The sequence below is a fragment of the Diospyros lotus genome, chromosome 7, assembly GCF_014633365.1.
Source record: "Diospyros lotus cultivar Yz01 chromosome 7, ASM1463336v1, whole genome shotgun sequence".
In the NCBI taxonomy this organism is placed as follows: domain Eukaryota; kingdom Viridiplantae; phylum Streptophyta; class Magnoliopsida; order Ericales; family Ebenaceae; genus Diospyros; species Diospyros lotus.
Window position 1 is genome coordinate 3063839 of NC_068344.1, and position 18086 is coordinate 3081924.

General features: G+C 36.8%; 1 protein-coding gene across 2 annotated transcripts in view; it reads right to left on the minus strand.

The window, feature by feature from the left end:
• The window catches only part of LOC127805985 (protein PHYLLO, chloroplastic), a 69594-nt gene that overhangs the window by 35239 nt on the left and 16269 nt on the right, over positions 1–18086 (minus strand). For both annotated transcript variants that reach the window (XM_052342897.1, XM_052342896.1), the window contains 3 exons: positions 15441–16004; positions 5681–5905; positions 169–468 (listed from right to left, as the gene is read on the minus strand). In XM_052342897.1, the coding sequence (XP_052198857.1) occupies positions 169–468; positions 5681–5905; positions 15441–16004 (1089 nt within the window). The remainder of the gene's footprint in view (positions 1–168; positions 469–5680; positions 5906–15440; positions 16005–18086) is intronic.

The following is an 18086-nucleotide window of genomic DNA, read 5'->3' on the forward strand; positions in this document are numbered from 1 at the left end:
CCACCAATCCTAACTTACTGAGGATAAGGTGCAGAATGATGATCGTGATGATTTAATAAACAATATTTCATTAAGAAAAAGAGAATGATCCAACTAGTAGAACTGTGAACACCAACTGTCAAACTAAAATTGAAAATTATTTTTAATAGAAAAATCAGCAATACTCACTCTTTTGTTGCATCCAACAGCAAAACCAACAGCTGTGCTAAGCAAACCATCAATACCACTGGCTCCCCTGTTCCCGGTCACCTGTATCCAGTGATGTGGTAATTTTAAGCTTGAAATCCCAGAAATTTTATTATTGCACTGTGTCCAGTTACGTCCATACATGTCTGCATCACGTATAGGCATGCTGTTCCCAACAAATATAGCAGACTCGCACTGGAGGACTTCCGGAATCATATGTGCAACATATGGTTCAGTCAAGGAGTATTCAGAATGAATGAGAAACGATATCTCCCATGCAACCTAGAAAAGAAAAGGCAAACATAAAACAAAGAGCATGGAAAAATCTCAAGAAAATAATTGCAAACCTCCAGCCCCAGCCATCCATTTTAAAAAATCAGCCTAAATCAAAAACTTGGATTGGGAAGACATCTTTCAAAAAGAAGCTGAAGAGAACTAACACAATCTACAGGCAAAAAATTGAGCAAAAACGTAGGAAGCTCTTAGCTAATACAGTTTGCAATAGCTTAGAGAGGTGGAAGACACATTTAGTTACTTGTTTAAAAAACATAAGCAAAAAGAAAACAAAAGGGAAAAACAAAAAGAAAGACAAACATTTATTAAAAAAATCTCACCACTAAATCTATTAACCAAAGGTTTAAATTACGGTGACATTTGAACGGACAGTGAGCTAAATCTACATTTATTTAAATATCGGATCCAACTTCTCACCATAAGCGACCATCAGAGACAATGCAATGAACCCATACATTGATAAATAAAATATCTACGCTCCAGTTATCTCTTAAGATTCATCAATTAATAGCTAAGCACTGTCTCTGCCACATCAAACGCCTCTATTTGGCAATGAAATGCTTTTGTGTACAATGTTCCTGGTCATCCTTACCGTAATTTGTGAAGTAAATAAAGATACAACCATTGGTAGCCCCACCATCTTTATGCAGAAGAAATTGAGGTCATTGAAGGTGGCAAAAGAACTTGCAGAACTCACAGGACAATAATAAGTAAACACAGAGAAATAAGTGAAAGAGTAAACCAAAAGAAGTTTGAGATATAAATAGCAAAAATAGAATAACATCAAGGAATCAGAGTATGCAGTAAAACTTTATATCTTGGACCAGGAAACTGAAACGAGTCCCATAAGACCCTTGCCCATCCAATTAAGTCCTAGGCTATTAGTTAAATCTCCAAGCTGCATTGCAACATTAGGATGTAGTCACAACAGCTTAAAGTTTCAATTTAATGATTCAACCTTCTAATGTCAGGATAAATCTTAGCACAATTCGCATAGAAGAATGGAAGAATGAAATATATGCAAAGACAATGCTTGTGGTAAATATAATTATATTGGTAACTTGGAAAAGTAATAATTACTTATCAAAAAAAGGAAGAAAAAATTGGAAAAGTAACCACATGTAAGTTTAAAATAAACAAACAGGATGTCTGCTGGAATTCTTCTTTGCAAAACCTAGAGGAATTGAACAATTGAGCTTTCTGGTGGTCTGACAAAAACTGAAGAACTAATCACACCATGTCAAATCTAATAGCATTGCTTTACCATTACAATGAATGTACTCCAGCATGCAAATCTATATATACTAACAAATTCTTCATTTGTCATACAAATTTATCCATTCTATATGGTATCCACATTTTTTGCAAAAACTGTCACCCGTATAAGAACCTTGGTTTCTAAGTCATCCAAAATTTTACAGTATTAAGCACAAGCACTCTAACAAGACACCAAGTACCTATCAACGTGACACGATTGAAAGACTTTCCTGTACTCGTTGAAACATTTGCTATTAAATTATTAATTTTTTAGTAACCAAACACTCCATATACACTTAGGAGACACAATGTTAGTTAGTTAGTACTAACAAATGTGAAACAAATTACAAGTTCATAGAAAATGAATTAGAATGTCGGGAAAAAAAAAGAAAAACTTTAATACAACAACAATAACATAGAAAGCCTTAATATAAATTATTAGGTTAATAATTTCCTTTTTTATACAACATAAATACATTTGTAAAGTTAAAACATGAAAAATTTGTTATTTTTTATGACACAAATTAGACAAATATAGATTTATTTTGTTGTTGTTTCCTTCTCAGGTTGTATATTGGCTTTCACAAGATTGTTGCAGTTGTGTCAATCTCCCCTATATGTATCCATGTTTTTTGGAACAATTTTTCTTTTCTGACAAGCCAAAAAATGCATAAAATAAAGAGAGACAAATGTCAAGTCTCAGGGCCAAACCTAGGGTATTTTCTGGATTTATGGAAGAAACCGGGAAAGAGAATAGAAAGGAAGGGAGAATTTAGAGAGATAAAAGAGAGGCAAAGAGAAATTGAGAGGGAAAGAATTTGTTATTACTTTTAACATAATTCCTATCCTCTACATTTAGCCTATTTATAGGCGCTTGCCTCTCAGTTTGAATGTCTAACTGAAAGGTACAAGTGTTTACAGAAGTAATCAAGGTACAACACCTTCATGCATAAGTAATACAATGACTAGGATACCCCTGGGGTCATGAAAACAAAAGAGTCTGTCTTGTACACCATATCAACCTGCCCAATACTCCTCCTTCCCTCAAGTTCTTCCACTTCCAAAACCCAATCTCTTTATTATGTTGCCTCAGCCATACATCAGGTGTATTGCATTACGTTAACTACTGGTAATGCATTGACTCTTTTCATCCTAACTCTTCAATTTCATGATCATCCACTTTATGCGTATCTTCTTTTCTATTTTTGTCATTCTCCAAAATATGAAGATAGGTGGAAGATTGGAGGACATAAAACCAGATGCCTCAACTACATTGATGCTCATACACCATCTGCCACATGTTCTATTTTTTGCATACACCATCTGCCACATGTTCTATTTTTGCTTCCCTTTTTTATGTCCACTATCAACTTGGTATCCATCATTAGATACGTTGATGTTGGCGCTCCTTTAGTTTGCTTCATTTCAGTTATTAAGATTTAGCATTTCAGATGGGAAAGCACCATCCTACACATGTTAATGGGTTCCAAGTCCATTATCTCAAAATTGATAATTTAATGTCTTGTAATATTTCTTGTGTTTCCAAAGGTTAACCATTCTAAGTTGTTTTCTGTTTTGCATGCCATTTTTGCTGAGGTTAAAATCTAGTTTAAATTATCTAAATGATTCCTTTATAGCAATAAAGCTAAAGAGTATTTCTCAAAACCTTTTTAAAGTTCCATGTTCAATACTGGAATTCTTGACCAGTCCTCTTATTCTCATAAATCGAGTAACTGAGATGAGAACAAGCTTATTTGGGAAATTACTCTTCATTTGCTTTCTTGAATGAATGGTGCCAAAGCTTTTTAGACCGATAACTTTCTTATGGCATGTTATCTTATTAATACAATGCCTGCTTCTGTTTTTACTAGATAATATCCTTGCCTATCATTTTTCCTTGTGAGTCCTTGTTTTCCTCTTACTCATATTTTTGTACATGTTTGTTCATCAGCTAACCAGTAGGGTTGACAAGTTGGAAACCAGGCTCATAAGTGAATTTTCTTAAGCTAATATCTGTAATAGAAGAGTACTAATGTTATAGTCCTATCATCCATAAATTCTGTTGAAGATTGTTGTGGAGATTTCTTAAGATTTATTCCTAAATATCTCCTTTCCTAAATATGTTCGAGATTTCCTTTCCTGTTTTAGGAAATAGGAGATTTCCTGTTTTTCTTTCTTTCTTTCTTTCTTTGTCTTTCTTTCCCTTTTGTATATTGTCTTTCTTTCCTTTTTTGTATATCTCGTCTAGTATATACTGTAAAGCATATACTCAGTTCAAGAAATAGAAGAATCATTCCTCTTCAAAACTTGATGTGATGGTAGTTTTGGAGTACATATCATATATTTTTCCACTAACAAGGCAACAATAACATATCAAGCCTTAATCCTAATGTGGGGTTGACTACATGAATTCTAGTTCATACCATATTTCATACAACATAATTCATCTAGTGATGGTTATATCTTCTGTTACTCCAACTTACCTCCATCTATTCCTGCAGACTGCACTACATACTCATTGTCTATGCACACACTGAGTGGATAAGCCAACCTCCATTATTCCAATATATTACCAGCTTCTACCTCATCTATAAATCCAAGTACCACGAGTTAGACCAATGTTTTCAAAAAGTCGTAAGTGCGCTTAAGTGCAAAAGGCTTACAGAGCTTAAAAGCAAGCACGCACTTAAGCGAAGTGAAGTGCTCATAAATGAAATAAAGGATATACACTTTTACAAAGATAAAACATATGAACTACTAAACAGCAATCAAAAAAATAAATAAATAAGAGAGAGCTGCAAATCTAACAAAAGATGAGGTACGTTTTTTTTCCATTTTTACCCATTTACAAGTTCATTGAATATGCTGAACATTGAATACCATTTACAAGTTCACTGAAACTTTGAATTTGTAAATGTAACTAAAGCAATCATTAAATATTCTAAACTCTTCATTGAAAAGATGAAAGATCTCAATTCTTCATCTTCCATCAGAAGTCTGGGCATTTCTGGAATCTGGAGTTATTTTTTAAAATATATATGATTTTATTTAGATCTTTTTAAGAACTTATGAGAGTTATTTCTGGGTAATGATTCCATACAAGCAACCACACAACATAAATTTAAACAAAATCCAATATCCATAGAAGTGTGCTTTATTGTGCTTAACGTCATATCAGCTTAAGAGGAGAAGATAAAGCACCAAGAAAGAAGGAGATAATCCTATCAGAAAAAAACAAGTTCAAAGTTTGATTTCACTTATCATTTATTCCTGTATTTTATGAAAAGATTAGATGTACTCATGTATAAATACCCTACTTAAGATAAAGGAATGGCAGGAAAACAGTCCTCATTTTATTCAAGTTTCCTCCATGCTCTTTCTAAGCTCTCGGGTACAACATTTAAAGGTACCTGAGTACATCTTTTTCAACCTCAGGTTGGTTTTGTTCAGTTAAACAGTAGAGTTAGTTAAAGGAGAACTGGAGAAGAGTTAACAGACACAGGAGAAACCCAAACACATGACAAGGTGTACGTATATAGGAGGTGCAACACCTGCTATTACTTAGAAAAAATCTCACTGAAATTACGTTTCAAAACTTCCTTTAAGGCTTTTAATGCTGGCACATATTAGGGTAATTCATATGTAATTCCAGGTGAAGTTCCACAAAATCTTCTTCCTTCTTATTAGGATGGATCTGTTTATGGTACAGTTCAATGCTGTTCTCTTTATAGCTGCATATCAGTTGTTAAAGACTTCGGTCAAAGCAACCCGACATGCACTGCATTCATGCCCAACAAGTTAATCCCCCTATTAAACAAGATTGGAATTCAAAAGGAGATTTTTGGCGCTGAGATGTCTCAAACTGGAAAGGAAAATAAAATATGTTCTCAACTAGCAGAAGCTGTAGGAAAAACATAGGGTATCAAAAATAGAGAGCACATACCATTCTATCCACAGCTTGTAGAAAACCACACCATTTGTTGTTGTTCTGTGGTATGCAACCTTTAAGCAGGCAGTCAGCAAATTTAATAATGGTACTGTGAATCCTATGTGTTATAATATGTGATGGATCATGACGATTAGGATGGTTCTCCACTAATATGTGTGAGCATGGGAAGCAATCCTCTAGCATTTGAGAAATTCGCTTGCTAGTTATCCTGCTTCCAATCTGTTATAATGAAAAATTCAAAATTAACCAAAAAGATTCAATGGTATGATTTTGAAACTATTCAACTTATCAAATACATAATACATATTTACATGGTAAGACCAAATTCTATTACAATATGCATATTTTTTTTGTTTGTCACTAACATCAGGTTATGCAGATTTGCTGCCGAAAAATTGAAAATATTTTATTTTTGATCCCAAGGGAATAACCAAGAAACCAGCGGAAGCTTGATAATTTAGCTACATTCTTGTAAAGAAACTACTAGGGCAGAAATAAAACCAGAGAGAATGAAAGACAGATTTCAGCTGATAGAAGTATAATCAAGCCTCAATAGATTCGGAAGATGAGCTGCCTTTAAATAGACAACTCAACCACTTATAACAAGATACACATAGGCAGCCGCTAACAGAAATAAGCTAACTGAAAAGGCTAACTGAAAATACAAAGAACAACATACATATAGCTGAGAGAAAGAACATGATATTTAAACTACTCTAACACTTCCCCTCAAATCAGACTCCATAGAAGTTGAGTGATCAAGTGTGGAGAATGTAGCAGCATCGGTAGAACCAGTATGGACAGGAGACAATACCAAACCAAGTCTTGCTCGTAGAAATTTAAACCTGTCTCTAGGCAGTCCTTTTGTAAGAATATCAGCCACTTGACTAGCTGTAGGAACATACCTAACCTCTACTTCACCATTCTCCACTTTCTTGCGAACAAAGTGAACATCAACTTCAATATGTTTGGTTCAAGAATGAAAAACTGGATTCTCGGACATGCTTTTGGCAGCTAAGTTATCACTCCACACAATAGAAACAGCAACACATGGATAGCCTAGCTCTTGAAACAATGTTTTCAGCCACATCAACTCAGTCATACCCAAGGCAATAGCGTGATATTCAGCCTCTCCTACAGACCTAGCAACAACAGTCTGTTTCTTGGAACCCCAAACAATGAGATTCTTGTCAAAATAAACACAAAAGCCACTGGTAGAGCGCCGAGTCACCTTGCAGCCAGCATGGTCTGTATCCATGTACACTTGTAAGGACAAATCATCTTGAGATGGAGAGAAAACCAAACCCAAGCCAACTGTGCCCTTTAGGTATCGAAGAAGACGCTTACAAGCCAACCAATGCTGCACCTTAGGACAAGACAAAAATTGACTAAGCTTGTTAACTGTAAAAGCTATGTCCGGGCCAGTATATGTCAAGTATTGTAGTGAGCCAATGAGAGTTCTATACAAAGAAGGATTGAAAAATAGTTCTCCTTCATCTGTTAAAGAAACTCCAGCAGCCATAGGAGTATCACATGGCTTGCTATCATGCATAGCAGCCTTTTTCAGTAAGTCAAGAACATACTTAGTCTAAGTTAAGTAGATACCACTGCTGTCTCTATAAGCTTCAAAACCCAAAAAATAGTTCACCGAACCAAGAGTCTTAAGAGCGAAATGTGTGTCCAAAGCTCTAATACATGATTTAAGTGCATCATTATCAGAACCAGTGAGTAGAATATCATCAACATAGATCAACACATAAAGCACATAACTAGCAGTCTTCTTAACAAACAAAGATGCATCTGATACAGCACGAATAAATCCCCACGACTGTAACGCTATCCTCAGCTTCATATACCAGGCTCGAGGAGCCTGCTTAAGTCCATATAAAGACTTTTGCAACTTGCAAACATGTGTAGGGAACTGAGAATTAACAAATCCCTCAGGTTGGACCATATAAACTGCTTCATTTAAGTCTCCATTGAGAAAAGCATTATTTACATCAACTTGTTGGATGTCCCAACCATAGGTAGCTGCCAAAGCAAACAAAACACGAATGGTTGGTGCCTTAACAACCGGACTAAAAGTTTCAGCATAATCTACACCCGGAGTTTGATGAAATCCCTTAGCAACCAGCCTAGCTTTGTACTTAAGAATAGAACCATCTGCATTATACTTCACTCTAAACACCCACTTACAGCCAACTAGATTCATATCCTTAGACATAGGAACCAAATCCCAAGTATGATTTTTCTGTAAGGCTGTATATTCTTCATTCATGGCCTGAACCCATCATGAGTCTAAAAGGGCCTCACTAACAAAATTAGGTTCAACAGAACTCACTAAGGCATGAGGAGAAGAAGCAACTAACTGTTTGGACTTGGATCGGGTGACCATAGGATGAAGAAAGGGAGCAGGAACAGGCTTGGAGGGCTTAGGTTTAGACTGAGGTGCGGAGGTAGATATAGGACAGGGCACAAAGACAGATGTAGAAGCTGGATTAGATGGTAACTGTTGTAAGTGTTCTGCAACCGGAGAGGAGACATCTATTTGACTATTAGACTATGTGGGGACTGGAGCTGATGCAACCGAGGGACACCATGAAGAATTAGAGCGAGTGAAAATAGGTTCCTGAAATGCAGTAAAATATCCGTGAGAAACAGGTGATGAAGACACTGAAGAAGGAGTAAACAAAGAAGGATAAGGAAAATCGCTAGGATTAAAATGGACATGCCGAGACACATACACTCTCCCAGATGGATGCAAGCACTTGTAACTAGCTTGAGTATGACTATAGCCAAGAAAAACACATTTGGCTGAATGAAAATCAAACTTATGTTGATTATATGGACGAAGAAAAGGAAAACAAGCACAACCAAAAGGTTGAAGAATGAAGTGATTAGGTTGTTTATTATATAGCAGTTCAAATGGTGTCAAAGACTTGAGAGAAGAAGAAGGAAGCAAGTTAATAAGATGAACTGCTGTTTGAAAGGATTTCACCCAAAACCGAAGAGGCATACAAGCACGAGACAACAATGTTAATCCCATTTCAGCAATGTGTCTGGGTTTACGTTCGGCTACACCATTCTGCTGATGAGTATGTGGACAAGTAAATCTAGATTGGATGCCATGAGTTCGAAGATAAGGTAAGAAAGCTCGAAATTCCCCTCCATTATCAGTTTGCAAAGCCTTAAGCTTAGTGTTGTATTGAAGTTCCGCAAACTTATGAAAGACAGTAAATACAGACAAAGCATCTAATTTAAGCTTTAGGGGATAGATCCAAGTATACCAAGTGTATGCATCAACAAAGATGATGTAGTACCTATAGCCTTCTATAGACAAAATAGGGGCTGTCCCCAGAGATCAGAATAAATTAATTCCAAGGGTTTAACTGCAGTGATGTCATGACTTGAAAAAGGAAGCTAACTTAACTTTCCAATCTTACACGAATCACAAAAGGACAAATCGGAACCTGAGCAAGAAATTCCCATTTTATTCAATATAGACCTGAGTACATTCATTTAAGGATGTCCCAACTTATCATGCCATTGTTGACAAATTTGAGTGTGCTGAACAGCATTTACCGCATGTGGGAACTCATGACAAAATGAGTTTGACCTTGTACATGTAGCTAGTTTATTACATGTTTTTGAAGGAAAAACAGAAGAAACTAAAGAAGTGTCTAGGGATGAAGCAGGAATGCTAGCACCAGCAGAACAAGATGCTGGAGTCAACCGATAAAGCCCATCCTTAAGGTGTCTCCGAAGCAGCACCAGTCCGGAAGCCTTGCCCTTAATCAAACAAACATTGGAATCAAATTCAGCTACCACATTATAGTCATGAGCAAGCTGAGATACACTAATCAGATTTTTCTTCATATTAGGAACATGAAGAACATTAGATAATGGAAGCACTAAATTTGGTTGAGATTGCAAATAACTGGTGCCAACATGATTAATAGGAAGTTGCTTACCATTGCCAACAACAACTTTGTCGCCACCAGTGTATGGAGCATGTAAAAAGAGGTTATTAAGGTTGGAGGTGATGTGATTAGTTGCTCCAGAGTCAACAAACCAGTTTGAATCGGGAAGAGAAGGAGAAGCTATAAAGTTGTCAGGTGTGAAAGAATTAGAAAAACTACCATAGTGAGTGCCTTGTGTTGAAGCCATATCATTAGTGTAGACCCCGTTAGAATCACTAAAGGAGGCCATGTAAGCTCTTGAAGGAGTTTGATTCATAAACTGAGGCTGACTAATAAACTGTGTTGGATTACCACCATCAGATCTGTCAAAACTTGTGTTTGATGGCCGCTGGAATGTTTTATCAAATCGATGATAACATCGATCCACAAAGTGGCCTGGCTTACCACACAACTGACAGTAAATTCTCCTATTTGAATTCCTACCTCGACCTCTTCCTCCTCCTCTATTACCATATCCATTCCCTCGCTAAGACGAACCTCCTCGAGTGCTACTAAAATTATAATTCTGAGCAGACGGCATTGAAGCCACATTTACATGCACAGTAGAGACCGAATCAAAATTGACAGTGAAGTTTTTGACTAAAAGTCTTTGTTCATGCATCAATAACAAATATTGTACCTTTTCCAAATCGATCTCATCCATTTGATATGTAATAAGGCTCACAACTGTCTCATACTCCTGATCTAAGCCATTAAGAATTGCAAGCAACAATTCTTTATCATTCAGTGGTTCACCTATTGCTGCCAAAGTGTGTCCGACTGTTTTAATCTTGAGAATGAAATCATTTATAGACAGAGAGTCCTTTTTCATAGATCTTAATTGCTATTTTAATTGAAAGGATTTGGCTATAGTTTGGCGAGAGTACAAATTTTCTAGAATACTCCATACCTCAGCCGATGACTCACTATGAATCACCTGAGCAAGGACCTCTTGATCGATTGTTGAGAACAGCCATCCCAATAAAAGCTGGTCGGATCGAATCCAGCTCAAATATGCTGGATTAACTTCCGTTTCTTCACCATCGAAAGTAGCCAAAAACTTCATAGGAGGTGTCGTTTTATTGAGAAATGACACCAGATCAAAGGCACGCACCGTAGTAAGAACTTGTGCCTTCCAAAAAATATAATTGCTGGAATTGAGTTTAATTGGAATGAAATTCAACGCCTTAGCAACAGACGAGAAATCCGACTGAGATCCAGTCGATAACGAAGAGGAAGAACGAGGAGAGGGAGACGAGGAAGAATCGAGAGCTTGATTGGAGGCCATCGATTATTTCGAATCGTGGCTCTGATACCATGTAAAGAAACTACTAGGGCAGAAATAAAACCAGAGAGAATGAAAGACAGATTTCAGCTGATAGAAGTATAATCAAGCCTCAATGGATTCGGAAGATGAGCTGCCTTTAAATAGACAGCTCAACCACTTATAACAAGATACACATAGGCAGCCGCTAACAGAAATAAGCTAACTGAAAAGGCTAACTGAAAATACAAAGAACAACATACATATAGCTGAGAGAAAGAACATGATATTTAAACTACTCTAACAATTCTTGAGTCCTTGAACTGGGCCATCAGATAAATCTGCTGACTATATCCATGAACCAAACCAATCAACAAACTTTAGTACCAATTTCAAATTGAATATATGTGATACCCGGATCCAATTAATATGTATGCAAGGATTATTTCTAAGTGAATGTTGATCTTTTAGGGTATCAATATATGTGCTTTCTTTCGATATACTTAATGTTGCTTCCCGGTTGAAGAAAAGTTTTAAAGTGAAATAAAGCCAGAAGCTCAACTGCTAGAAAAACAATATGCTGTTGGGGTCAACTGAAGCCACAGCAAACTGGCAGAATGACTTTTGAAGTCCAGAACCCAAGTTGGATGATCAGTTGAGAGACCAATCAACTGTTAGGATTGATTTATCAACAGTCAAGGAACCAGTAGATTGATGAGATAGACTGCTAAGCCCAAGATTTTAAGGCGGAAAAACCCTCAGGTAGCAAGGAAATGATGCCACAATTGGAAGATATGATTCTCCACACTGTGATGATATCCAATGGCATGACCGACATAGAAATCGAAATCCATTAAGAAGAATGCGTTTGTGACACATAATTCAGGATTGGACAGTAGGATCCAAGGGATCACAGTAAAATATAATGGGTGCATGTTTAATGAGGATGATGGAACATCAAGAAGATAGAGGAGACATCAAAAAGGCAGTTTGATACGACACATTGTGAATGAATAGAGACAATGTGATGACATAAAGCTTCAAAAGGCATAAAGTTTTACTGTAAGGGTGATGTGATGGCTAAAAGGCTGATTTTAATTTTTAGCCACCAGATCAAACAGAAAGAAAGATAGAAGGCTAGGATTGATTTGAGAAATTTATAACTAGGAGGCTTGCAAACACAAGAAGTTTGTGCTTCTTACTATAATCAATCAAAAGAGAGAGAGGGAGAGCTCTAGGCATGGGAGAAAGAGAAGAAAGAAGAGAAGTTTGAGATCCAAAGAGTGCTAAAGCTTCTTGAGGTAAGGGAGATTCTAGCTTTGCATACACATATGAAATGTATTTGGTTCTCAAATGCTTGAAATGTGTTTATGTGAGAGGTATTCTTTTATGTTTAATGCATTGAAAAGTTACACAAAATCATGGCCATGTGGAGGATGATTTGCATAGCACCACATGTTTATTCGTGTTGATAGAGTTCAACTAGCTCAAGCGTGCAGCTAGTGGGGGGTGGTCCTTGCTTGGTGCCAAGGGGGTGATGGCTGTAATGAGCTCCTCTTAAGGAAATGAGTATGTTTTGAGCATGCATGAGATATGACATGTTATATGTTGCAATCAAGCATATGAGCGTGATAAGTGGCATTATCTCTATCTGCACTAAATATTTTCTAAAACCCCTACCCAAGCTTCACCCCTCTCACCTTGCACATTCAAACATGTTCAGGTCAAGAAGCTGGATCATCAAGAGGAAAAGCAACATTACAAGGATAGTTTTATTTTGTTCACATGATACTTTTGATAGCCATGTGTATCTGGAAATTTTGATGTACAATGATGCATTTTTGGGGAGAATATAGCATGTTCCAACATTTTGTAAAAGTGGATGAATGTAATTTTGATGATTCTTGGCAAATATGCATACCAATGTTCTAAAGCATGTCATCTCAATAGCTACATGGGAGAATTTTATGGAATTATAGAAAATGAACTCGAAGTTTTGGGAAATGTTATGAGAATTCCATAAGAAGATTCACCTTAAAGGGGATCAAATGTGTTTAATAAAGTTTGAATATGAGTTATGATGGTTAAAGGCATGAAAAGGTTTAAAGTGTTGCATCCAAGAAAGTGGGGCCATGCCCAAGGATAGGCCTAAGTCCAAAGAAAGAGGCCCAAAACTCTAATACTATTGCAATTCTACTTGTTTTCAACATTCCACACTCATCGGAGACTAACTTAAGCATTAGAGGGTCCGCACATGACACTCACCCACGCCCCTAACCGATTTCTTCCTTACAAGTTATTCACAAACAGGTCATTCGCTACCTCATCGAGACACTCTCCCGCACTTAAAAATTTATTGTTGTATTTAGGCAACAACATAAAGGAAGCATGAAAAGTAACCAAACAACCAAAGAGTCACATGGATAGTCAACTATGCCAAAAGTCGTAAAGAACAATCAAAGCAAGAGTTCACTGCTCCATCAGCTGTTAAAAACAAAATACCTAGGAGATCAGTTGGTGAAAGCATTAGTTAACTGATGGATTGATTGATGAAACTCTAGAATCTTCAAAAAAACAATTGATGGTCTGGAAGTTGACTGTCGGTCCATTGGGGAAAACAGAATCCAGGGGAGATCAACTGGTCATGGGAACAGTGCTAGTTGATCAACTGGTGGGACCAGAAGTGCAGTATGTCGACTGGTGGGGGTCAACTCAAGAATGCTACACCTAGTTTTATAGAGAAATATAGAAGAAATGAAGTGCTTTATGTTAGGAAACCAGCCAACCGCGTAGCTTCGATTCTTCCCAGTTATGATCCGTAGAGTCGCAAACACGAACTCCTCCAAGTCGGTCTACACGATCGACCCTTTCCACGAACGTCTCGAGTAATGCTAGCAACACTAGGTGCCTCTTAAGAGATCCGAAATTTCTTCTTCTTTTCCAGCTTCTTAAGTGGCATATTTATAGAGTTAAAAACCCTAATAGTGTCTTGGAAAACCCCTAAACAATTTAGGGCCCGGCCCTTAATCACATTGGACAGAATCTCTCTTTTAAATTGTGGAACGGGCTCGACCTAAGTGTGTGACCCCTTAAGTCCACCATTGGGCTAGATGTAGGGCCAATTCCATTGGGCTATATGAAGACCCAACTTATTAGATTAATTAAACTTATGGGCCTCTTAATTAATACATCTCATGGGCTTCTTAATTAAACTCTTTAATTAATAGTTTTAGAATTAATCAAATTAATTCTAAAACCCTACACATAATGGTTAACGTTTAGCAACATGCCATGAATACCTAGCCAGCGATGAAAAAACACGGATCTTTTCAATTGCAATTACCGTGCAGTAAAATTCTTTCATCAATCTATGTCCCGATTGAATTTAGGGTATGATTTTATGGTGAAACCCTAATCATTCAATAACTATGTATCCATTCCAGATTTATGACTTAATAGGTGAAATCAAAACACCTTTTGATTTCCACCTCACCTTGGCCAAGGATTTCCTCAGTCATGAAATCATCGGAATACATAGGACATCTTCTCATCTAATCGATAAGTGATGAATCCTATTTCGACATTCACAAGCCTTCATATGTGATAAGATTATGCCCAGTGATAATTTGTTAATGACTCCATTAGAATCCAAAAAAGAACCAAAGCGTAACCAATCAAATATAAGACTACCATGATGTCTCAAGTCTAAGGATCAATCTGCACTATTGCAACACAGAAATTTCAATTCGACATTAAATAATAACCATTAAGAATTCTGTAGGGGGTCAATTCAGTATACTTATTTTTATAATAAGCACCCACATATATGCACTAGTGTCCTCACACCAATGTCCATGAAACAAGACATTCTCCTAATTGAGCATACATCATATGTGCTAGTCTATCCAAGTTATTAGTGTCCAATCCTAATAACTCTATGACTAGGAACAGTTAAGATCAAGGCTTGAAAGGAATATGTTTCATGATCGTCATCTCTATGCACAATTATATTCCATGAGCCTATTTGATCTATGGACTTTGTCAAGTATGGATTACAATAAATAATGATAACAACCATCAATGACAAATAAAAACATAATGCCTTGCAATAACAATTGATTGAAGATAAAGAATCAAAATGTAAAGTATGATCAATTACATGTAAATATAATTGGCTTGTGGGACATAACTCTTAACACTTTATGCTGGGGAAGTGTAGAGGATTGAATTAAACATATAAATACATGAGTTTTGAGGTTGATCTTGATTATTTAAAGTAAGTTCATTCCTGTCAGGTTAAAGTGATTAAGGGATAATGAAAAATAAGAAGTGATTAGGAAAAAAATATAACTTAAAATATGACCTCAGGACGTGCCCAGGAGTGCGGCGTATCACAGTATAATCATTATATTTAGTATAAAACACCAACATTATGAACAGTAATTCACTGTAGAGTGCATTCAATGTCAATAAGAGTTTTTTTGTCTACAAATGCATCCCATTTAATATTAGATAGAGAGAAGGAATGAACCTGAACAATCACATCAGCATGTGTCCAACATCTAACTGAATTTGAGAGTAGAGAATGATCCAGATGATCAATGAATAAGAAGTCCTCCTCAATATCAAAATAAGTCAAATACTTTCTCAACCGCAAACCTGACAAAATGTCGGCAACAACTGGCCAAGAAAGGTGCTTAGCCAGGAGAAGAGCCGCCCATATATCATCCTCTCTATGAGTTGCACCAATAAGTAGAAGCCCTTGGTTTGCCCCTTGAATCACTTCCAGAACCTCTGCCATTTCACTGGTAGTATTACCGCATCCATGAGAATTATGAACTTGGATATAGTTTGTAAAAGGTTGAGCACTTGACATCCAAAAATCTAATCCACTTAAACAGCTTAACATCCAGTGTCTTGAACTGTTATCCAATGGTTCCCTAAAAGGACAGTTGACATGAACAGGACCAGAAGGTGTACTGGTTGCCCAATAAACTGCAGAATCAAGTGTGGTAAGTACCATCCGTGCAGGAATATCATCAGTTGGTGCTGGAAGACCATAGAAGAACCTCACAAACGAACCAAAATGGTTGACCTACAACACAATTGAAAATTTGGTTAGTAACAGAAACAAGTACCTAAAGAGTTAACAACTATGTTTTCTGTACAAGCAGAATGTTATCCACCATAATCATCATATTTCACTTGCTCAAGAGTGAGAAATATAAAAAGTTGAGGTTATAAGCTACCCATACAACAAATAAGAGAGAATCAAACAATAAATTGATTCATATAGTGCAACCAGAGAAAAGAAGAAAGAAAAGAACAGAAGAAAAAAAAGAATGCAATTGGCAATCAGAAAACATATTACGGAGAGATTTTGCTATTTTCTTTGTTTGAGAAGCTTTGATATGATATTTCTTAGTCACTCATGGTTCCTCACATATTGGAGCATAAAAAAGCAAATAAAATAAATGCATTTTGCTATCAGAAACACATTTCAGAGAGGTTTTGCAATTTCCTTGGTTGTAGAAGCTTTGGTCCAAAACGTAGTTACCAGGTTCCCTCCAACCCCCTTGGAACTGCAATCCAGATCACACATGTCAGATCTCCAGATCTAATAGAGGGTATTTGAGATGAAATTCTGGAATTAGCGGGAATTGGGAGGGAAAGAGATTGAGAGAGAGAGAACAGTAAGAGGAGGAGGGAGAAGAGAAGGTTCGAGAGAGAAAATTAGAGGGAAAAGATTCAAGTCATATCACTCATGAATCCTCATCCACTAGCTGTGACTTATTTATAGCCTCACAGCCTCAACCATGCACCCATGTGAACATACAACCGGAAGCCATAACAGCTTCTATAGCTAAGTACAAGCATCTAACAGAAAGGAAAGGAAAATTACAATTACTGCCCTTGGAACGTAATAAATCCCCCCTCCCCCCAAGTGAAACATTTCATGTCCTCAAGAAATTATAACAATTGGGCCACTCAGGAAAACTACTTCAGGAGGTCGGGCAAATACTCCTATGTTGTATGATCGGGGTGTAGGTGAGTCTGCACCAAGACTTGAGTCAAGGGCAGGGAGTTTTGGTAGATCACCCTTTTTTCCAACACTGCTAGGGGCTCCACATCAACTGTCAAGTCCTTTGATCGGGAAGGGATATCCAAATTGGTGTTGTCAGTCGGTCCAATGGATTTCTTTAACAGGGAGACATGAAAAACCAGGTGGTTTAGTACTCCATCAGGCAACTGTAATCTGTGTGCCACTTTCCCCACCTTTGCTACTATGAGAAATGAACCATAGTACTTTGGGTTTAGCTTTGTGGTAGGGTTATAAGAGAAAATATGCTGCTGGAACCTTTTAACACTTAAGTACACCATATCACCCAACTCAAATGATCTCTCACTCCTCCTTTTGTATGCCATCTGCTTTATCTTGTTTTGTGCTATAATCAATTCCCTTTTTATAATCTCTTGCCCATAGTTCTGAAAGGCACAGCGAGGTGAAAAGGGTCTTAGAGCCTGAGGCGCACGAGGCGAGGCACACCTTTGCGAATCAAGGCACACCTTTTAGAAAAAAAACTCAAAATCTTGTAAAATCATAAAAAACTATCAAATTATCAATAATAACACGTGCATATCATTAATGATTAAATATCTTCAAATTCTAAACTAACATCATCAAAGTTGATTCATTTATCATGCAAATTCTAAACTAGAAACATCATCAAAGTTCAAACTTAAAGTCTCAAACTCAAACAAGTACCAATCATCATGCAAAGTTCTAAACAAACATATAAACACTACAAGTCCACAATCAATAAAGAAGTTTTAATCAATCATCATCAAGGAGATCATCAACATCAAGGTCAATATCTTCATCATCCCCTTCAATCACCCCTTCATCTTCTTCTTCCTATCCCAATTCTTCTCCCTCTTCCAAGTCTTCATTATCTTCGGTCTCTGTCTCACTTTCCTCCTCCTCTTGAATCACCTGAGTTACTTGCCGCTTTGAAGTCGAGGCCGAAGTTGAACCCGATTGTAATCGAGTTTGTTTAATACATTGGGTAGATACATTGGGTCTTTTCCTACTTTTGCATGTACTCTCAAATCTCTTGTTTTATTGATGGAGGACATTTTAGACAAGGTTTAGTACTCTCTACAATCAATAAACACT